The sequence below is a fragment of the Cebidichthys violaceus genome, unplaced genomic scaffold (assembly GCF_023349555.1).
Source record: "Cebidichthys violaceus isolate CVI_PGR_0920_01 unplaced genomic scaffold, fCebVio1.0.p SCAF_191, whole genome shotgun sequence".
NCBI classification, from domain to species: Eukaryota; Metazoa; Chordata; class Actinopteri; order Perciformes; family Stichaeidae; genus Cebidichthys; species Cebidichthys violaceus.
Window position 1 is genome coordinate 24203 of NW_027176363.1, and position 23590 is coordinate 47792.

Sequence of the window (23590 nt, forward strand, 5' to 3'; positions counted from 1 at the left end):
CACCTTGTAAATGCTCTCCCGTCGGTGCAGCGTCGGTACTCAGAGAAGCTGTGCTCTGCTGCCAAGCCCCGCGGCTGCAGCCTCAGCGTCTGCAGTCTGAGCCAATCGGGAGCCCTGGGGAAGCCCACGAGCTTCACATCCTGGATGCCCAAGACCACACACACACACACACACACACACACACACACACACACACACACATTTGAAAGCACGCACACACACACACTCCCCAATACACATGGACATCAGGACTATGTGGTGTCTTGGCTGCCAAATTCCCCCCTTTTTTATGTTGATTCCTTCTTGTTAGGTTTTGTGGCCAGCCAGGTTAGTCTCTCCCCCCCCCCCCCCCCCCCCAGAGCCTCAATGATTGCTCCCCCCGTGCGCTTCTGGAGGAGCATTTGACATCCGTGCACACATTGTGGTCCCAGCTTCAAAACGGGACAATGAGTAATGATCCCGTCTTATTGTGGAGAACGGCACTATTCACCCCGCCGCACTGTTGAAACGGGACATGTTGCGTTTATCTGCTTTGTGTGTGTGTGTGTGTGTGTGTGTGTGTGTGTGTGTGTGTGTGTGTGTGTGTGTGTGTGTGTGTGTGTGTGTGTGTGTGTGTGTGTGTGTGTGTGTGTGTGTGTATGCGTCTTTGCATGCACTACTGAATATATGCATAAGAACTCTCAGTCACACAGGATGTGACTGATTTGGGTCAAAGAAGTGAGTAATAGATTAAGCTTGCATAAGTGTGTGTGTGTGTGTGTGTGTGTGTGTGTGTGTGTGTGTGTGTGTGTGTGTGTGTGTGTGTGTGTGTGTGTGTGTGTGTGAGAGAGAGAGAGAAAGAGAGAGAGTGTGATGTGTTTGCGTCCGCCCCTTGGCTCTTAAGCATCAGAGCTCTTGGGCATGTTTGTAAGTGGACGGTCACGATATTTGGCAGTGTGTGACATGACACAAATTCGCTGTCAGAGGCGTGCAGATGGCAGACTTAATCCAAAACAGAGCTCAACAACCAGAAAGACGCCGTTGTCATCAGTCGGCTTGACAAACCCATCACTTTTTCTATAAACATCCCGAAAGCACGATGAGCCTTGGGAGCGTGGAACACTCGGTGCACTGTTATAACACGTGCTGCTGGATGTTCTTATCTAAAGCCCTGTGTAATGCTGTGGTTTTACACAAATCACATTCCTATGCAGGAGATCATAGAGTTAATTTATTCTGTGTGAGAATAAGAAAAGGACTGAAGGTCTACCCTGATTTGAAATTATAAAAAAAAAAAAATAAGCATCATATCTAATAAGGTCACAGTGAGTAATGTGAGATGTTTAAAATACGAAAAAGTCAAGATGGTTGTTGACATAACTTTTCTGCATATTAAAGTGTCCTTTTGTATGTTGATATAGATATACTGTATCGTGATATTTAAAATCTTTCTAACAACTGTTAATAACCAGGTGGGATTGCCTGTTTTTTGGCTGATCTGGTGAATCAAGTCGATACAAAAAAAATCATGTAAATCCATAAAAATACCATAAAACTGAGCTGCTGATAGATTTGCAATGTCTCAATGGTCTAGAACAACCAGAGATTGAAAGTATTTACAGGATCTTGTTGCCAATCTGAAATTGATCTCTGGAAAAACCTGCCTGAACCCAACATGTAGAAATCATTTTACGAAGAAAACAGAAAAGAGATCAGGAGATCGTGTGTTCCAGGCTCCATCCGAGATGAAGTTGATCCAATTAGAAGAGGAACACAAACACTGGCAGCGGGACGATGCTTCACATATTAACAAGCAGCCTTTCCTTTTTCTCTGTGTATCACATTCACACTCTCCGTCTCACATCGAAAACACACTTCTTCTTTTTTTTTTTTTTTTTTTTTACAACTATTATGATTGCGACACACCGATATTCCACTCTGAGCCACCTGACATAGTGACATGCGGACCCGAGAGCCGCAGTGTTACAACGCCGCCCCATGTCGGCCAATTGTGAAGGAGCATAGTTTGAACCCAATTAGACTCAGGTCCCTGGTCAGGTTCTGGTTACCGGGAACCGACTGGAGGCTGTAAGCATGTGGCTGAAAACCTGTCGAACAATCTTTTTTTTTTGGGATATTTTTTTTTTTAAATCTAGAATACAGACGCTGTAACTGCCGGGGTCTTGGCAGTTTCTCTCTTAATCATTTTCTTTTTTTTTTTAACAGTTTATACGTTGGCCAGCGGATGCCTTTTAAACACACTGCGATCATTGTGCCTAAACAGGCAAATTTGAACAATGCAAAAGGTAATTTCCCAAATTAGACGATTAAAATTGTTTTGTATTGATGCAAGCACTCACTTCCCTGGAAGGAAATCTTGCAGCATGCGCTCCTTCTGCGCCGGTGGAGCAGCTCCGCCCCTCTCCGACCAACCGGTTCTCGCTCGGATATCAAACGCTCGGTCCGCGCTCCTCGACGTCTGATACCAACGCAGCGGAGTCGCCGGGCTTTCGGCCAACGTGCAAACTCCTCCTCGTCATTATCGGACCGTCGGAGAATGTGGTCACAGCAAGCCGCTAGGCCTCCGGCGCTTCAACGCGTTACTGCGGACTACTTAACGTTACAGTAGGCGTGTCCTAATCTGTCAAAAATGACGGATTGGCCTTCAGATCTTTCCATCGCTGTCAAAAACATTCGGTAGATGTTCAGTTACCGCGACCTCTGCTGTTTAGAGATGGTTACAGTGTTGATGCGATGTGGCCGGATATTGTCACTATCAATGAGAGAATAAGAGAAGTGTGTATCCTGAAACAAAAGGTTGTTCTATGCAGAGATTATTACGCATCAAACCTCTCAGGGATGTAGTGTTGCTGTCCGGGCTGTGTTCATAGATTTGATTATGAGTGGATGTGCTGATAACACTGTTGCAAGTTGTATTACACACGTAAAAAAAAAACTAAAAAAAACTAAACACCCAAGAGAGTTTGTAGCAATCAGTGTTTCTTTTCAGCGGGTTCTAATCCATGAATACTTGCATGTGTTCTGCAGATCCATCATGACAGACTTGTACTACCTCAGCCAGGCGGACGGAGTGGGCGAGTGGAGAACGAAGGAGGCTAAAGACGTGTCGGATCTGGTCCAGAACCGAATCACCTACCTACAGGTATCTACAGACGCACCTGTGTGATGGCTCAGCCAACTGGCCACACACACACACACACACACACACACACACACACACACACACACACACACACACACACACACACACACACACACACACACACACACACACACACACACACACACACACACCGTATGTACTGTAGACACAAATACACGGTAAGCATTTATGTGAATGTTTCCCTCACAGGTACGACTGCACATATGCGTCTTTCCCACTCGCTTGTCTCATTTGCACCATCCATAGCTGTCAGCATCAGTTTCCAGCAGCAGCAGGTGATGGGTGTGATAGCAGACTGTCTCAGCAGTTGGACCTGACAAGCAGGATTCTTGTTGCTTGTCAGCGATTTAGTGACTCACACGCGCACAAGCGGCGAAAAGACGAGGCAAACATGCAGACTTGCAAAAATTGACAGATCTGCAGACGTGCGTATGCAGAAATAAAAAAAAAAAAAAAAAAAAAAGACCAGACAGACTCACACATATGTACTCGGGCTTACAGCACCCCACACACACACACACACACACCCTGAGACCCGTGACACATCCATTCACCCCCGGCCGCCCCCCCCCCCCCCCCCCCCCGCTCTGGTGCTGCCGGGGCGGGCGCGGTGACGCCGCGGCACCGGGCCCTGCAGCATTAATGAGCCGGTGTGTTTGATGAAGAGGACCCAGTCAGTCTGGCTGGGCGGAGACAGCACCACTAACAGCTGCTGTCACCACCGCTGAGGGATCACACCGCTCCACCAGCTGCTGTCACTAATTCATCACACACACACACACACACACACACACACACACACACACACACACACACACACACACACACACACACACACACACACACACACACACACACACACACACACACACACACACACACACACTGAGTCGTGTACGGATGAATTCACCCGCACCTACGCAAGCAATTGGCGCACACATACACACAGTCACAAGATTGATGCACATGTTCGTATGCAAAGAGATGCCCTGTGTGTGTGTGTGTGTGTGTGTGTGTGTGTGTGTGTGTGTGTGTGTGTGTGTGTGTGTGTGTGTGTGTGTGTGTGTGTTTTGCTGTCCGTCTCACACACACACACACACCCACACATCTATATGTATACACACACTGACAGACTCCACCCTCCTATCCTGCTGTCTCTGCCACCCGCACCAGCTTCTGCCTTCATTCCCGGTTTAACTAACTCGTTCTCTGCGTCTGCTCCATCTGTCCTCTCACAACGTTCAGTGATCATGGCCGGCTTCCTCACATGGATTTCTGTTGGACACGCTTTTCATCTATTTTCGCTCTGTGAGCCTTTATGTTAATTGATAGCGAGGAAGACGGTGTGGTTGGTGTCTTTGCACTTCATTGCCCAAAGATCACTTGTCGCTCAGCAAACGTGTTCAGTACCTTTTAAAGTCCTTGAAGCAGCTATAATCTGTATTTTTTTATATTAGAGTTACTATAAGGAACTTTAGCTGGTTATAAAATGGTCTCAATTTGAACATCGTGCCTCTATACGACCTACGTAAAGGAGACCGCTGCGACACATTCTCATCCCAACTCGTCGCGTACTGAAACCCGGCCAGAACTCTAGCCGAGCACATCGAGCTCCGACGCTCCCAAAGACGCTCCACGCTAAAAAAAAGGTGCCTTCATCGTTCTTCTTGATGCTCGTCATCGGGTCCGATTCCCCCGCGAAATCAAATGCACAGAAAGTCCTTCAGCTCAGACTCCAGCTTTAACTTTGACGTATCAACTTAAAGGCGATACGTCAGCGTTGTGTTTACAGCTCGTTGGGGAAAAAAAAAAAATCAGTTATATTGAAAACTAAAGGAGACAACAGGCGTCATTGTGACACAGAACAGTGAACCTCGTAATCAAATGTTGTCTTCTGCATTATGTGAAATTTGCTCACTGATGGCTTGTGTTTCCCACATCTTGTCCGGTCCTCACACGCATCCTTTTCTGTGAATCCCTTGTGTAGGCACATAATTTCAATCCATTAGCGGAAAAAAAAAAAAAGGCAAACTCGGCAAGAATTAAGAACACTGAAATATTCTAAACAAAGAGGCAATTACAGAATGCAAAAATGCTAAATGGCTTTTACTGAGAAATATTGCCAGCGGTAAATCGTACAAAGATGGGGTTTGATATAATAACGTCGGAATCCGATTTTCTGATGATAATATTTGAGTTTTCTCTCGGTGGAGCTCAATGATAGTTGAGTCACTGCGGACGCTTTTACTAACAGCCCAGTGTTTCTAAATGACAGCAGCAGTGTTGCCTCTTCATGCAAAAAACAAATGTCTCACAACCGGAGCGCAAACAGGTGGTTTTACACTAACAGCGTCTACGAGGAGAATGAAAAGACTTCAATTAGCTGGATATAGTGAGAAACAACAGAGAGTGACAAAACACACATTCACCGAAATGTAGTTGAGTTTTACCTTCCGATATCTTAAACTGCGCGAGCAGCTCTCTTTCATCTTCCGCTCTGTTTTTGAATGCGGTCCATCACAGCGGTTAATTACCTGAGCCTGGCGCATTGTTTCTCTCCATCCAGTTGTTCTTAGCCGTATTCCCGTGAGAAACGATATCACCGTGGTCGCTCTGAACCGAATCGCTCCGCAACCGCCTCTGTGTTTCACACTCAACAAAAAGCTCACCGTTTAAACAGGCACTTAACCTACAACACAGAGCGGTACTCAGAGGCTGCCTTTTCGAGCGCGCATCTGCCGCCATTATCCTTCAACCGAGTCTCTCATTATCAACCGGGGGGGGGGTGAAGTGAACCGACGCTGGCCTCCACGACCACACGCCGCATGCCGCGCGTTACAGCTCAGACGCCGAAGCTCTGTCTGTAAGAAAAGTTTAATTCTTTTTTTTTTGCCGGGACGCCACTGTAGATTATTAGCACAGTAAGTTAACGGCTATTGGAGCAGTAGTGAACTGGCAGCCTGTAACACCAGGGAGAATACCTGTGTCGCTTGTCCTTTGGCTTATCCTCTGTCCACCATGTTATTGAACAGCAATCGGTTTTCAGCTCCTCTCCTCCTTTTTTTTTCTTATTTCCCATGCCCTTCTTTTCTGTCCTCGTTCTCATTTCATCTCCACTGTGTTTTTTTTTTTTTTTTTTTTATCCCCTCATCTCTTCCACTGTTCGCTCTCCTTCTCCCTCCCTTCCTCTCCCTCGCCTGCTAGTGTGTGATAGGCAGCGTTAGCCGGTGGGTGCCGCGCGGCCTGATTACTGTGAACCATCCACAGCTGCGGCAACCTAATGAGGAAAACACTCCCATCAGCCGGTAATTGCTGTTTAGGAAGCCGCTTGGCGCCAGCGTTGCGGAGTCGCTCAAACCGGCTGCCGAGCGAATCGCAAACCGCCCGGCGACCCATCGACAACGCAGCGTGTGTCGCTCTGTTGGTTTCCACTTCTTCTTCTTTTTACTTAAAAATGAAAAATCCTTGATTCTTTCCCCATTGCCTCTCATTTGGCGTTCTTCCCCTCAGACTGTAAGATATCGAAGCTAAATTAAGAATGACGAATGAGAGTGAGTGAAGTAGAGAATCAGAGAGAATAGGGCATGAGGATAGAGGATGGTAGAACATAGGAGGGGGGGGGGGGGGGGGGGGAGGTTGGTACTGAGGCTAACTGCCCTGTCTCAGACACGCCGGGACCAACACTGCTCTCCAAAGACCTATCAGACTAAACCAAATTATAAGCAATGGAAAGAAACCCCATTTGGACCATTAGAAAGAAGAAACAGAAAGCAGATTGTAGTCGATTAGAATGTTATCTGGTCCTGAACAGACTATGAATTCGCAGAATATCTCTCTACTTGTCAGAGAAACAGAAGCGGAGCACAGATCCTAACCGAGCACCGTCTCAGTGTCCACAAATTGGCAATCAAAAAAGGGAAGACGGAAAAGAATCCTGGCCACCAAGTGAAAATAAGGACATGTGGTAACTGTTCGACGGGTGAGGCTGATGTCGTACATTCAATGAAATAAGGAACATTTACTGAAACAAGGTCAACGCTGTAATTTCGGGATTTCAAAAAGCTTAATGACCTCTCAAATGAAAAAGTACTTGGAGAAAGAGACGAGGCGTATCCTGCTGCCCAATATGTGTCAACATGCCACAACCGGACTGTGAATGACACACACACACACACACACACACACACATAATTTGTGATATTAGAGGGAATCAATATGTTTTTCCTCAAAAAACATATTGAAATGATTATTGTGTGGTTTTTTTTTTGCTGTGATTTGTACCAAACAAAGATGTTTTCTTACGTCTGTATATTATGATGTGTAGTCCTGGACGTCTCTGTTGCACAACGATGTTTAATTTAAAACGGTATGTGACACATTTTGCCTTTTAACAAATATTGGATCGCCTCCCATTTGATAAGTACAGTAAGCCATATTGTGGTTTCAGTAAATTAGCCTTGAATTGAAAAGCGATAAATACTGAGAGAAAGAGAGATTACAGACAACAAAAAAAGAGATTAATGAAGAATAGATATAAAAGGAAAAGGCTGGGGATTGTTCTTATTGCCAACAAATACCAAAAGACCAAATCCAATGAATCCATCCCTCAATAAGTTCCATCCTCCACGCTGCCCCGAGCCCATTGGTTCCTACTGACAACTTAAATCTTAAAAAGCTGGTCACCAATATATCGGTTTTTTTGTTTTGCTGCAGCGCAGTCATTTCTTGCAAATGTTACTCAAACAGAGGCAAAATAGTGCATTTGCACGGCTTTATCATCAGCCAACTACTGATGTGTGCCAGTAGAACAGCCCGATGTATGTGGGTGCAATTTAAAAGGAACTACTGTGTTCAAAGTATTGAAGAAATATGCCGCTTATTGCAACGGTGTGGCTCATTTATGTCTTTTTAATAATGGTGGAAAAACATCTATATCCGGCTTTGAATGCTCAGACAATACTTGTTACCAAAGCGTATCAAAAATATAGAACATTACCAGTTGTGTCTTTTAACAATAAGAAGGAAAGAGGCGGGAGAGAGAAAAAAAAAAGATGGGAAAAGAGTCATTTTCATAGCTGTCACAGAGGGAGAAGAAAGGAAAAACAAACTGGCAGGTAAAGAGAGAGAGAGAGACGAACCGAGATAAAGAGGGAACAAGTATAAACTTAGAGCGAAGTGGAGTATGAGACAGACGGGCAAGGGGAACAAACAAAACAATATCAGCCATGTGTTATTACAAGTCAGAGAGCAGGGCTTTGAGAGATACAAGAAGAAGGTCAAGCAATAAAAAAAAATGTTTGAAACATTCCTTCCTGTCCTTCTCCCAGAACCCCCCAGACTGCAGCAAGGCGAGAAAGCTGGTGTGTAACATCAATAAGGGCTGTGGTTACGGCTGCCAGCTCCACCACGTCGTCTACTGCTTCATGATCGCGTACGGCACCCAGCGCACGCTCATCCTGGAGTCCCACAACTGGCGCTACGCCCCCGGCGGCTGGGAGACCGTCTTCCTGCCCGTCAGCAACACCTGCACCGACCGCTCCGGGGCCACCACTGGACACTGGTCAGGTAAGGTACACACACACACACACACACACACACATACACATACACACATACACCATCACCATTGTGAGCCACACACAGCCGCAGCCTCAGTGCTGCCTGCAGACGACTATGATTGGTTGCTTAATATTCAAATAGCCCTTGTTGTTTTGTTTTTTTTGGTCTATCTCTGCTAAAAGACGGGGGTCTGCCAGACCACATATCTTTTGTGCTGCTACAGCGAAAACAAAAGTGTGAATTCCCTGGCTAAGCAGGACTGTGCAACTCCTGTTAAAGCACTTTGGCAGCCAATGAAGCAGCAGCAGCAGCAGCAGGTTACTGTTCAAAGGTTTCAGTGCCAAGAGTGACTTTATTCCCGCAGAGGAGGCCGGTCATAGAGGCGGAGGAGGCTGCTCCGCCTCTATTTTTGAGCATCATGGGGGGAGATCAACCCTAAAAAAAAAAAAGAGTAATTGGTTGAAATAAACCATTATCAAATCTCAGTATCATTTAGAATATATTTTCTCTTTTTTTTTTCGGAAAAAATCTATTACTCAAATTCAAATCAAGGCGGACTCTCTTATATCAATTATATGTCCTTCATTGGTTTCATGCTAATTTGTTCCAGCGCCGCCGCTCAACCTTGATTCCGATTGTTTTCCGGTGGCCACAGATGGTATTACAACAGAAAAATCTCCTGCATCCCAAAAGACACATCCCCCATAGACCACCTCTGTCAAAGAGCCATCTGTAAAGCTGAGGACCCCTCCAGCTCTACACATGGTCCATTATTACTCCATAGGGTTTTATTTTTTTTACTTTTCAAAAGCCCTGACAAGTCATTTTTTATGAACGACGTCACGCGTCAGTCATGGCTTGTCCGTAAAGAACACCGTGTTCAAGCATAAGCTGGTTTATATGTGTGTGTACCTGGTATCAGTAAACCTTAGACTGAAGATCGATGTGCTTGTTTGGGGGGAAATGCATCTCCCTGGTAATGCACAGGCAGCAGAATCATTTATGAATGAGATTGCGCGTAGGTACGAGTGGAGATCGTGATTTGTGTGTGATTAATGGATAGTCTTACAGTATAGGTGTGTTATCCTCTGTTAAGCTGTCAGAACCACAGATCGGTGATGATTTGGAGGTTTTACTATGAGACTATACCCCCCCCCCCTCTCTCTCTCTCTCTCTCTCGCTCTCTATCACTTTCTTTGTCATTGCTTTCTTGTTCTCATCACTGCATCCTTTCAGCTCTATATATTTCTGCTATCGCTTCATTTGATTTGTGCTCTCCTGGGCTCTCCCTTCTTATCTCCAGCTCTCCTAGCGCATTCCCTTTCTTATTCTCCTGCCTTTCATGTGTCCTTTTTCCACTATCTAATGTCTTTCTCTAGTGTCTGTCTTACAAACCGCCTCCTATAGATCCATATATGCCATCCGGCTGCTCGCAGCCAACAGTCAACTCCCTACAAACGCCACTCCCCAGGCCTTTTAGCCTTCTCAATTCTTATCCTTATAAGTCTCGTAATTTGCAGAGGCAGTATTTTCTGTTGACCAGGCCAGCTAACAAGCCAAGCAGAGCTAATGTAAGCCTGTTGGGTTCTTGGCTACCGCTGTGGTCATGCCTGTTTTGTTAACAGCGTCGGTAAAATCATTCCGTGGGACACTGGGCCACAAAGGGATACTAAAGCCTTGGATTAATAAGTAGATATACATTGAATAAATCACTAATTAAGTGGAATGTTTGGCCATTCCAGCACAACTAATGCATTTGGATATTTGCCAGTGTTACAGTATATTATTGGCCTTTTATTCTATGGTTAGCCGGTGTTTATTACCCACCATTGAGGTGATGAAGGGTTTGCGTTGTTCCAGGATGGCAGTGGACTTTGCAACGTCGTCATTTTCAACATTTTGTTAAACATCGGGTCTCCGTTGTATCATTTCTGGTAAATGCCACCAATCCTTTCGAGTAACCTTCACTTAGAAATGTGATGAGCGTGCTGCTTTGGGTGTGTAATTTTACACTACACAGGTTTTGTCTTTTGTTTGCCTAACCTTGTGTCGATGTGGGAAATTGACGTTGTTGGTATTTTATGTAGCGGCCCTATCATTTGTCTGTGCATGGTTTGCCCACTTTATTTTGAGTTGTTTCCCGCAGGATGTCAGTTATTTATAGAGAGAGAGAGCGAGAGAGAGAGGATGCATGGAATATGCATCTGTGACTGAATCAAAAGATAGCGATCATTATAGGACCTGCTGATTTTCTTCCCTCATACGGGAAGTGGGAAAAACAAAACAATACAAGAAAATCCACATTTAAATACAGTCATCATAGCACACTGGGTATCCTTCTAGGATTAGCTTTTTTGACAGAAAAATCTGTTTTTCTACAAAACATGTTTCAAATTTTTTCCAGAGAACCATAGTTCTAAAACCTTTGCTGAAATAAAATACAATCTTAACTTGGTACATTTTTGGTTTTTAACTAGGAACTACAATACACATCTATTTCATTAGATTATGATTATGTAATGGGAGTATTGATAAAGCCTGACCCACCTTGTCTCTTGGGATTGGATACTGGATAGTAATGCCGACACAGTTCCCACATTTTGGTTCTGTGACCGAAACAATCCTCGTCGCCTGAATAAAACACAGTTTAAATTTAGTTTTTAGTTTGGAAATACGAACAGACGACCAAAAACACGTTTTTAGTACTTTATTATCTGCGCTTCAGACATATCGGTCAATACCAAAAGAAAGTAATAAAGTCCAAAACCCAGGCCTTTCTGTCTATTAACCCACTGGTGCGTGTTTTACTACAACTTTTATGTTCAGCGGACAGCATGAGGGAGCTTATAGCACCGTCTCACAGGTTTGGTAAAAACAGACTCAACTCTGAGCACACAAAGGGGAAACTAGTCTCCTTGTGGAACAATGGTTCGTTGATCAAAGAGCTAATTTGCCAAAGAGGGTGTATTCCTTTGAGCTCCTCTGTAGAGATATTACTGCCTTATGAGTGAGTCTGAGAGCAGCGGGGGAAACATAATGTTCCCTGCCATGTAAAGGCTGGAACAAGAGTTGTCCAAGTTCATAAACCCCCCCCCCCCTCTCCAAATGTATTATGAATGGAAAGGCTACGCGTTTTGCGTCTGTATGGTGTCACTCTTGGTTCTCCGGTAGCTGTGTTGAAGTTGTGCAATATTTATCAGGCGAAGTGTGCACCGCAGGCTTAAAATGCAGCGTAGCGACGTCTGTGTCAGTTCAGACCTTATAAGCTTTAAGGCGGCCGTACGTGAGCAATATGCCCGATGCTTTTGGAGTTGAGATGAAATTTTAAAAGAGCTTTGTGATGTAATTAAGGAGCTGTGGGAGGCAGACTCACTGCATCTCAGTACATTTATGCCAGGAAGCGCAAGGGCCTCAAAAAGTGCCCATTCCCCCTTATGTGAATCATGCCAATACTGTTATATAAGCAAAGACGGGCCTGGGAATATTTTTTTCTGTTCAATATTTAATGCTTTTACCAATTTATATTCAGTTCATGTTCAGGCATACGCACACATAAATTGAAGCCTCTGTTTCTGTCCTTGTTTTTCGCGTGTTTTTTTGTTTTTTTTTTTACGTACCCTTTTCTGTGAAAGGCCATTTTTAATGACTCATTATGCCATTTAGTTGGAAGAGTGTTGTGGATGTGTGTTTTGCAGCTGTATTAGGGCCCCGTCTGTGGCAGTGAGAGGAGCCACTTTAGTCTGAAAGAACACGGGCCTCAAACTTGTTTTTGTGGAAAAATCAGGGGTTTACTCACACACACACACACACACACACACACACACACACACACACACGGACCAAAACAAAACTCTCCTTGGGTTTTAAGACTGAAAGAGAGTGAAGGTTTTGTCTGCCAGGCATATCCCTTCTGGTGCGATGAGATTAGCTGGGGCTCTTTGTGTGTGTGTGTGTGTGTGTGTGTGTGTGCGTGTGCGTGTGTGTGTGGGACTACACATTTCTTTTTATTGTCGTTTTCTTTGGATTCCCGTTAGTTGTCAGTGTTGGATCACCTTCTCTCCCCCCCCCCCCCCATTCTCATCACATGCATGTTCATGTGTGTGTGTGTGTGTGTGTGTGTGTGTGTGTGTGTGTTCTCATGAGCATTTCTGTGGGTGGGCACATGCGTGTTCATGGACAGCTGGCCTTGGTGTGCATGGAGGTCTGGCAGTGCACGGGGGGCTGTCTTCTGCCCAGAAAGGTGACCTTCGTAATCAGCCCGTGCTCAACCTCTCTGCCCAGAGCTCCTGCCTGAAGGCGCCAATGCCAGACCAACAACCCCCCCCCCACACACACACACACACACACACGCCCCCATCACCCCACCTCTCCAATCCAGGTCCTTGCATCGGCCCCCGGCCCTACACAGCCTTGATAGAAAGGAGCTCACCGTGGCCTTTAAACAAGGCCGGGCAGCTGTCAATCACAGCAGCTGGATTCATGGGGGTTGGGGGGGGATTTTGGATTCATGCTGGTAACAGAACAGGAATGAATGTAATAGGGATGAAGAATAATACTGCAAAATAAAAATCTCACCGCATCACAACATAATGTTTTATTTTTGACAGCGTGACACATTGTGTGGTGATTAGTTCAGTAGAAAAGACACTGAGAGGTTCAGTGTTGTCAGCCGTTTGACAGAAAGCTACGCCGACGTCTCCAAACTCCATATGCTTTAAGAAGGAAAAGAAGAGAAGGTCTTAAGTTATCTCACGGAAACAGGTGTCATGTCAGAACTTAGAACGAGTCTGTGGCTCTCTTAATCCTGCTGAAACGTGTTACTGATGCAAAGTCTGAAGCCAAGTCACTCATGTCGATATTATTTACATCGTTTAAAAGGACAAATCTCAAAGGGCTTCACAATCTGCCGCTCGATCCTTAGAACCTCGGCTTTGATGAGGGAGGTGCCTTCACAGGTTTCTGACTCGAGTAGAGCTGAAACGTTTAGTCGACCTGCAGAAAATAAATCGCCGACAATATTGATAATCCATTTAATCACTTCAGTCGTTTATCAAACAAACTGTTACCTTCCTTAATGTGATTATTTGCTGGGTTTTTTTTTCTGTATTGAGTCGTTGCAAATGGAACATCTTTGTGTTTTGGTCTGCTGGCCTTCAAAACGAGCAATTTGAAGACATAATGAGCATGTTTCTGATATATTATAAGTTAATCAATTGTTGAATAGATAAACACAATGTTTGCCTTGATGATAATGAACACGATCATTCGTTACAGCAGTGCTGTTACAAAAGTTGAACACTCAACGTTCTCCTCTTTGGACCATCCAGGAGAGGCCCACGATAAGGACGTCCAGGTTGTGGAGTTGCCTATAGTGGACAGCCTCCACCCCCGGCCCCCTTACCTGCCCCTGGCCATCCCCGAAGACCTGGCCCCGCGCCTGCACCGTCTGCACGGCGACCCGTCCGTTTGGTGGGTGTCCCAGTTCGTCAAGTACCTGGTGCGACCGCAGACGTGGCTGGAGAAGGAGATCCAGCAGACCACCGCCAAGCTGGGCTTCAAACACCCCATCATCGGGTAAGGAATGCTCGGCTGTCGCTTTCTCAGTGCGGCTCGCTTTTTGTTATCTTCCCCTTTTTGTCTGCGCTTTATAAACACTTCAATAATAATGGCTTTGTCGCTACAGCGTATCTCTGCAATAAAGTTTTACTAAAATGCTTCACAATCAAAGCAAACGGGCGGCACAGGAAGAAGAAAACAAAGACATCGCCGTGAGGGCTGTGGTGGAATACAGACCCTGCTGTGCTGGAGGTTAATAGGAGGTTAATACAATAGTATTAAAAGTAACTCAATCTATGGAAGTGTTTAGTTTGGCTAGCTCTCTACCTTTATTTACCCTTGGAAGCCTTTTTGCTTTTTTTTATCACTTCTCTGCTCTACGCTAATACAGCTATATTATGTACTATATTAATGCAAATCAACTTGGTTAAAGGAATTCCATCATTCTTTTCTCGCTTTGTTTTGATTCTGCCTTTGTTTCATGTATTAACGTCCCCATGAGGGTTTTCAGTCTCTGGTCCAATCCAATTAATTTAATACTGACGACCTCCTCATCAGATATTGTCGCTAAAGCGTTTGAATAGCTTAAAAGTAAAAGTATCTTTTAAAAACCAATCAAGACAAGGAAAGAGAAGCATATAAAACAGTTGCATTAAAAAGTAATAGCCTGGCAGCTTTAATCTTCAGTAATCATTGTTGATTAAAGGATAAGAACGTCTATATTCTATATTGTTGTTCCCAAGGCTTGAAAATGGTTCACAACCTTAGTCTAGTATGTTAGCATGTTGGCTAACTAGCACTAAACACACAAGTACAGCTGGAGATGATGATATTTGATCCTAAACAAAAACACTCCGTAGACTTCATCCTCTGGGGAACATGAACAAACGACGTTTCATGGCAATACATCCAATCGCTGCTGAGATATTTCAGTCTGGCTGATCACCAGAGTCTTCCTTATCTTTTAAAAAAAATCCTCATAAGAGCACAAGAGAACTTCCTCATTGCAGAAATATAAAGACACAATGCACCTCGGTGCCCTGGTACATCCGGGTATGTATCCGAGTACACCGCCTAGATATTACTTTTCAGGAAACTCGGCACGAGAGGTCCAGCTTTTGTTCCGTATTGGCACAAAGCACAGAATGACGTGAGGCTGATTCCGCCTGGTAAAAGAAGTAGTTTAAAATAAACGCTAAGAGTTCTATTGTATTGGTTTGTGAAGTGTGCCGGGTTTACTTCTGTCATTCTCTACATAACTGTCACATCCATATGTTCATAGTCTCTTTTGCCAGCTTCTCGCTCTCATAACTCCTCTTCTTCTTCTTCTTCTTTGCGTCTTGCTGCAAGCGATCGTCTCCGTTCTTCCTTACTTTTTCTGTCCTGCTCTGCTTAGTTCTGACTTTCTCTTGTCGCACTCTTTTTTTTTTTTTTTCTTTTCTTTTCAGACGCTCTCCTCTTTAGTTTTTACCTCTCTGCCTTTCATCACCCGGCAGCTTCCGTCTCTTTCTCCCAGCTCTTTGACTCTCCTCCCCCTATTTTTTTTTTCCTGTGACTCATCCCAACTTTTTCAATCCTCCCGACCTCTCACATCCTTTCATTTGTGATCGCTGCTCAGTCTTCATTTGTTCATCCCGCTTCAAGATTTCAAATTGTTATATTGTTATAACTCCCTCACGTTCCCTGGGTGCACATCCCTACTCACAATTCTCTTGCTCTCATGGTTTTACGCACATCTCTATCACTGTTCTTTGTGTCCCCCCCCCCCTCCATACACTCGTGTATCCCTCCCTCCGTATCACATGGGAAAGGCTTATTGAAATGATGTGCTGGGTAGAACAAAGTTTTCATCCCTCTTTTCCCATCCCTTCCCTCTTGATACATCCACTCCACTCTGCACTGATGTTGCAACAAAGTGCCTTTGCGCTTCTGTCAGCACTGTGGGAGAAGGCGATATGTATGTGTGTATGGAAAAGTGAGGGGGGGGGGGAGAGACACTGAAAGAGATCCCTAGTGTCAATGCAAGAAAAAGGCAAGAGGGAGCGGCAGCAGTGGGAGATGCAAGGGTTGATGGAGAGAGTACCGAGAGGAATAGAAAGGCAGCTTGTCCCAGGAGGACCCGACAACCGCCAGCCGACCCCCACCAGCTCCGTCACCGCCACCACCACCAGCAGCACTCTCTCCCTGCTGCTCTCTGAGGACGTGAGAGGCAGGAAGGCTGGGAGCCACCGACTGAAAGCAGCTATCAGCACAGCTCCATCCTGCCCCCATTTAATGTGTCCTAATGGGAGGGAGGGAGAGAGGGAGGGAGAGGGAGAGAGGGAGGGAGAGGGAGGGAGGGAGAGAGAGGGAGGGAGGGAGAGAGGGAGACAGACGGAGAGAGAGAGAGAGAGAGAGAGAGAGAGAGAGGGAGAGAGAGAGGGAGAGAGAGATGCTTCTATTGCAGATACCAGAGTAGCCTTATCACCATGGCAATGTGGTCACCTAGAGATGGATTTACTATATATCTTTTATAATATCCAGTTTCAGGTCTATTACAATATATTGTGTGTGTGTGTATATATATATATATATATACATACATATTTTTTATAATATTAATAAAAGTAATCAGATAAGTTCTCAGAGTAAACACAATAAATAAATAAATAAATATTAAAAATAATAAAAAAATCTGATATGATTCTAGGTCAGGTATTTCTTTATTCTTCACTTAGAGAGCTTAGAAATACAATTTTTTTAATAACTTTCTAATAATGTTAGAAGATTTTTTTTGCAAGAGAGCAAGTAATTGCAAGTAGTGTACAGAACACCATAATAAGACCCTTCATGGTGGCCTTTCCTTTAATTTGTAATTACGAACAGTGAAGGTAAATCTTAAGAACAACTCCTGACATTTGTTTGTGTCATTCTGCAGCAGGCATACAGTAGATGTATTGTGGTCATTTCTTCTCCATGCAGCCGACAGGCGTCCACAGGTCAAATCGTTTATTCTACAGTCTATATGTTATTGTCACTAACTGCCCGAATCAGCATTGCTGCGTCGAGTGTGGGTGTGTTTGATGTCTCTAATGCATGCTTTTACGCCCACCGTGAGGATTGCCCTGCTTTGCCAGCACAGTGTGAATAGAGAGAAATAAATTGAATTATTGAGGCGGTAGTGGGTGAGTTCTGGAGAGGTGGGGGGGGGGGGGGGGGGGGGGGGGGGGGGGTAGATAGATGTCTAAGAGCTAAGCAATGCCTCAGTGTGGTCTGACAGAGAGAGAAAAGGGCAAGATAAAAGAGAGTTCACTGGAACAAAAACACAGTGGACATGAAAGACGTTAGGGAGCAGGAGAGAGATGGACCCCAACAAAGGATGGAAAAGCTCCGAGTCGAGACCTCTGTCCGATCAGAGACGCCAAATAAAAGGCTCGGACACACCTTGTAGCCCACTCACCAACTTGTCCTCGCTCCATTCTTTTGGGATTCATTTGCCACGTAAAGAGAGCTGTTCTTGTGGCCGGTGGTAAAAATTAGTTTATTCTCTTTTGTCTTACTTTTTATTCTTCTACCTCACAAAAAGAGTTCGAGGCAGCCTTGAAAAGCACTTGGGAAATCCTGAATGGTGGAAGTTAAAGGACTGATATTCGCCACCAAAGTGTTCTTTAAAAAGGCTCTCGACCCGAGAGATTCCAGTGGAGCTGCTCCTTGGTCGGCAGCAGTAGTAGTAGGCAGCCGATTGTATTGGGAAGCTCTCAGGTGGCGCTGTATGAATGTGGGGGAACGTTCCTTCATTTGGGAAGTAAAAGGTTGAAAAAGGTCTTTTTCTTTCTCTTAGATTTTGAAATTGAATTTGCTCCTCGAGGCCAGAAGTCACAATGCAGATGTGGCCGGGTGGTTTTGTAATTCAATAGTTGTGGACGACATTAAAATAGTGTTTCGACGTCCATCAGCTTGAGGGATGCGGCCGTGTCGGGAGAGGAAATGTTTTCCATTCTCGTCCATCTTTTGTTCCGTTTACCAGCTGTGCTCTGTCTTTCACATGTACAGCCGGTGACAGCGATCTCTCTTTGTCCTTGTGTACCGCAAGCGATGACAAGGAAACCGAAAAAAAAAAAAAACACAGTTATGTTGGATATTTCTCTGTCTGTCAATTTGACTGTCTCTCTCTGTTTCTGAAACTTCCTCTCTCGCCGCTTGCCTTTTCTATTTCTTTTCTTCCGTTGTCTTTTGTCCCATCGTTTTTTCTTTGTGTTTCTACCAACAATGGAAAGATTTCCAAGGTATGGCATTCAAGTTGAAGTGCCTGTTTCTTTTTTTTTCTTCTTTACAGCGATTACACGTCAACATCAACAGTTTAAACTAGCTTCTCTGAATAAGGATAAACAAAATAAAAAATACAAACACAACTATGATTTGCTGAGCTTACAAATCCCTTAGATAAAAAATTGTTTCATTATTCACTAGATTTTGGACTCTGATTTAAGCTTTAAAGCCCATATTAGCAAAGTGACCAAGACAGCGTTCCTCCTCCTGAGAAATGTTGCCAAAGTAAGGCGGTTCTTACCGAAGCAGGATGCCGAGAAATGAGAAAGAGCCCTCAGGTCCTGTGATGATGTATTCTAACAGAATGAGTGTGGAAGCTGCTTTTAGCTACTACGGCCCTTTTTCTGTGTTATTTAGGTTTAGATGGGTGTGTTTCTGCAAAAACTACAATTCTATAATTGTGCATTATAATAATTTGCATGGCTCAGCAATACAAACAAATACCTTTACTTCAAAGTAAACTGATGGATCTCAAGCTGTTCTGCTTTACAGCACAAACACACATCGCTTCTCGGTTTAAAACGGGACGTTCTTCGCAGCCGACGTGGAAGACGCTCGGTACGACAAATGTAGGAGCCTCATACCCATCGTTGAACCCCTAGTGGGAGACAGAAGCTACCAGTTGTGGTTCAATCTCTTTCTGGTAACTTAACCACGGTATCAATGTGAGGATAATGGCTCACATACGCAATCCTGAGGGACACCAGCATAACTGTGTTAATAGACCCTACGAGCTCAGAGTGCAGATGTTTAAAAACTCAACACCAACCTCATCAACAGTGACGTTATAATACTGGTCTGTAACGCTGTCCGTGTCCCTGTCTGTCTGCAGAGTCCATGTGAGGAGGACAGATAAAGTGGGGACGGAGGCGGCCTTCCATCCCATAGAGGAGTACATGCTGCACGTGGAGGAGCAGTTCCAAAATCTGGCCAGACGTGTCCACATCGACAAGAAGAGAGTTTACCTGGCCACTGACGACCCCTCGCTGCTGCAGGAAGCCAAGACCAAGTCAGTGTGTGTGTGTGTGTGTGTGTGTGTGTGTGTGTGTGTGTGTGTGTGTGTGTGATGCCCATTGTGAGTCTGTCCAACTGATCTGTGAGAGCATGTTTTTTTCTCTGTATTTGTATCATTGTACCCTCTCTTGTCTGACTCTTGACTTATTGTCCCTTCCAGGTATCCAGAATATGAGTTCATCAGCGATAACTCCATCTCGTGGTCGGCAGGCCTTCACAACCGCTACACTGAGAACTCGCTCAGAGGAGTAATCCTGGACATCCACTTCCTGTCTCAGACCGACTTCCTGGTCTGCACCTTCTCCTCGCAGGTCAGTCCACTATTACACTGTAGCTTTTCCACCCTTTACGGCACTTGTTCAGCGGCGTGAATCACATCACGTGATGCAGCTCAGCCAATCAAATGTGGGTATTCTGACAAGTTTCCTGACTCGAGTGAGATGTGGACACACGGGGGAGACGAGGACAGACAACGAGGAGGAGGAGAATTATTACGTGAGTCAGAGAAGTTGTTTCACATGACGTTCTCCAAAGAGAGAGAAGAGGTCAGAGAGACCAGAGACCAGAGTCTTTAACCAGGAATGAACAGACTCTTATATGTTCATTCTTCCCATGGACAGTTTAACTCCAGTGTGTCTCATATGTTCAGAGACCGTGACGAAGCAGTAATGTGAAGCGCCACTACGAGAGAAAGCACAACTCTTTTGAGCTAACGTACCCACTCACATCTGAAATGAAGACACAGAAAATAAACCCAAGAGCCCAACATGATCAGAACCCTAACACATGAATTCATTGACCAACTATGATGTTAACAGAGAGAATAGAGTAGTTTAATAACCACACATAAAGTCCATGCTCACACATTTCTCTTGTTAGAAGATGAGAAAAATATAATATCGTGGCTTTTTTGATTGACATCACTTCACACCTGAATGAACTGAATTTAAAGCTGCAGGGCAATTCAGTGAAATACATTTTTCTAAAATGAATTACTTCATTTTAACTTACGGTGAAATGATTTTGTAACTATGCACCATCTCCTCTAAAATCCCATCTGAATTTAGACAAATTGTCTCATGAATGTGATTTGAAGTTAGCTCATGAATGAGATTTTGAAGGGCTTTAATTTTGAAATGCTACATCAGAATGTCCCGGTTCTCTCTGAGAATAACCTTGAGGTGCTCTGCTATTAAGATGCACATTTTTCAAAAGTTTTCAGTTATGTCAGTTCTTTAATCCAGCCCTTATTTTACTCTATCTATATATATATATATATATATATATATATATATATATATATATATATATATATATATATATATATATATATATATAAATAGCGCAAGTTAGATATTATTGTAATGTTCCAGACCTTTGCCCGAGGAGATTTTCTCAATTTGGACCCTTTGGAATGTTAATTGAATACTCCTGCTCTAGCATTTCGATGAACACTGAAGTTCGGGGTCAAGTTTAAGTCATTTGTCTTGCAAAAAACAGCTAAAAGACATCTGTAACGGGGACACAAGGACACAGAAACCTCTCAGAATTGCAATAGATGTGTGTACAAAATCAGCAACATAGTAAAATTACAATATAGGCAATACATATGACAAAAATGATACTTGTGATATGAACATATATGAAAAAGATCGGAGCCAGGAGGATGTTGAGCATCTTCCAGGTGTCGCCAAACAGATGGAGCCTGAGCCAGGCAGCCTTCTCTCCACCATGTGACCCGGGAAGAGGACAAGCTGTACAAACACACAACGAGCAACTTCAAGTACATCATTCACACAGACAGGAGAACAAGCAAACGCACACAGAGGGGGAGAGAGAGAGAGAGAGAGAGAGAGAGAGAGAGAGAGAGAGAGAGAGACGGGCACACAGAGAGGCACACAGCGGCGCTTGTGGGACACAAACAACAAGGGTTCTTGAGAAGTGGTGGCTTTAAAGTTAATAGAATTATTTTTTGACTGCTAGGCTTCAATAATACATTGAGACAGAGTCCGACCCGCCAGCCAAATAAAGAAAGAATAAACAACTAATTGAAAGTTAAGGCAAAAACATGAGTTTTGAGTTTGGATTTAAAGGCTTGCACATAATCCGAGTGTTTGACGTCCGTAGGGAGGTTGTGTCACAGGAACAGGGTGCGATAGGAAAAGGCCCTTTGAGGCCCTTTCAGGAGTCCTGATTGGATTATTGGGGTTTAAGAATTTAGATTTGTGCCTGCCAATAGACAAGGCAGCAATGAAGTGGAATACAATAAATAATGTTTGAACGTAGAGTGAAGTGATTCCCTTTAGACGTCCTTAATAGGTTTCTGAATGCACATAAATCACAATTAAAAGGCTCTTAAACGCTGCCTTTGTCGGTGGATGGAGCTCTTGTTATCAAGGAGTTCTGTTGTTTTCACATGAACTAAGTGTGACCTCCTGTTGTCACATAACCAAACCTTCATGCTTCGGTCAGGTGATAAACAATTTCTATGAAAACAAAAGCACCAGATGAGCCTGAAAGCTCTTGAATATGAACCTTAATGCTTAGATTTGATTTGTCAAACTTGCTTTTACAGATATATATATGTATGTATATATATATATATATGTATATATATATATATATATATATATATATATATATATATATATATATATATATATAATGGGCTTTCAAGCTCAAAATGTTTTAGTTGTTGAATTAACAATAATAATAAGTTACAGTTCATGAAGAAGAATAACCAAATAATAGAGATAACCCTTAGTTAATATCACAACACCTGGATTGTTTTATTATTTATGAAAAGGGTTTAAAACAAAACAGATTTAGGTCAAACAGTTAGTCTTTGTGTTAAAATGGCCTGTTAGAGATAAAGCAAAGACAATCGCCGCTTGATGTTTCCAGTTTGTCACAAGGCAATCCAGAACCTTTTTTGATAATCACAATCGTGTGATCGTCAACACCCTCATTGTCCCGTTTTCCGGTCACATGATTCAAAGCCCATTTAACACGGCTTTGACATTACAATGGCATTTGTCGTCCATTCTCCTGATCATCTGAGCTTCTAAAGTGCCGTTTTACAGTGAGTTAGAACGTGGTCGGGCTTTCTGCCAGCCCTAAAAATAGAGCGTGAGCCTCATATTTCCTATTCACACTCTGGGTTTTAAGAGTCCACGGCAAGGAACGAGTCGCTTAGCGCATTTTATCGCTCTTTCACCTGGTCTTCAACGAAACAGTGAGAAGTACTTTTGTCCCTCTAAAAGCATGTCCTCTCGCCTCTACAGCCTCGCTATCAAGACGAATGCTAATAACAGATCTAAGAATCACCTGGCTCTGTTTGTGTCTCAGGTGTGCCGTGTGGCCTACGAGATCATGCAGACGCTGCATCCGGACGCTTCCTCCTTCTTCTATTCCCTGGATGACATCTACTACTTCGGAGGTCAAAACGCCCACAACCAGATCGCCATCTACCCCCACCAGCCGCGCGACAGCGAGGACATTCCCCTAGAGCCCGGCGACGTGATCGGCGTGGCCGGCAACCACTGGGACGGGTACTCCAAAGGCATCAACCGCAAACTGGGCCGCACCGGGCTCTACCCGTCCTACAAGGTCAAAGAGAAGATCGAGACCGTGAAGTACCCGACGTACCCCGAGGCGGACAAACTGCTCAACTCTCAAAAGAAGTAAAAAAAAAATTAAATAAATAAATAAATGAAAAAAATAAAAGAAGAGAAGGAGCGAGGATAAACACGCGGACTCCGATTCCAGGGAAGGAGGCTGCTTTTGTACAGAAGAGAGAGATGCGTACTTAGTGCGCTAAGCTGGGAAGAAAAGAAAAAAGCCTGAACCCAGGGGTGATAGGAATGAGAATGCACTCTTATGTGTTTATGAGCGCTTGTGAGTATGTGTGTGTGTGTGTGTGTGTGTGTGTGTGTGTGTGTGTGTGTGTGTGTGTGTGTGTGTGTGCGCGTGCGTGCGTGCGAGCGAGCG

General features: G+C 44.2%; 1 protein-coding gene across 1 annotated transcript in view; it reads left to right on the top strand.

The window, feature by feature from the left end:
* Positions 1–23584, top strand: part of LOC137875024 (alpha-(1,6)-fucosyltransferase-like) — a 35411-nt gene extending 11827 nt beyond the window's left edge. Inside the window, exons 4-9 of the mRNA XM_068713962.1 lie at positions 3028–3142; positions 8491–8728; positions 14050–14296; positions 19419–19595; positions 19761–19911; positions 22949–23584. Of these exons, the coding sequence (XP_068570063.1) occupies positions 3028–3142; positions 8491–8728; positions 14050–14296; positions 19419–19595; positions 19761–19911; positions 22949–23287 (1267 nt within the window). The 3' untranslated portion in view covers positions 23288–23584. The remainder of the gene's footprint in view (positions 1–3027; positions 3143–8490; positions 8729–14049; positions 14297–19418; positions 19596–19760; positions 19912–22948) is intronic.
* Positions 23585–23590: the final 6 nt, after the last annotated feature.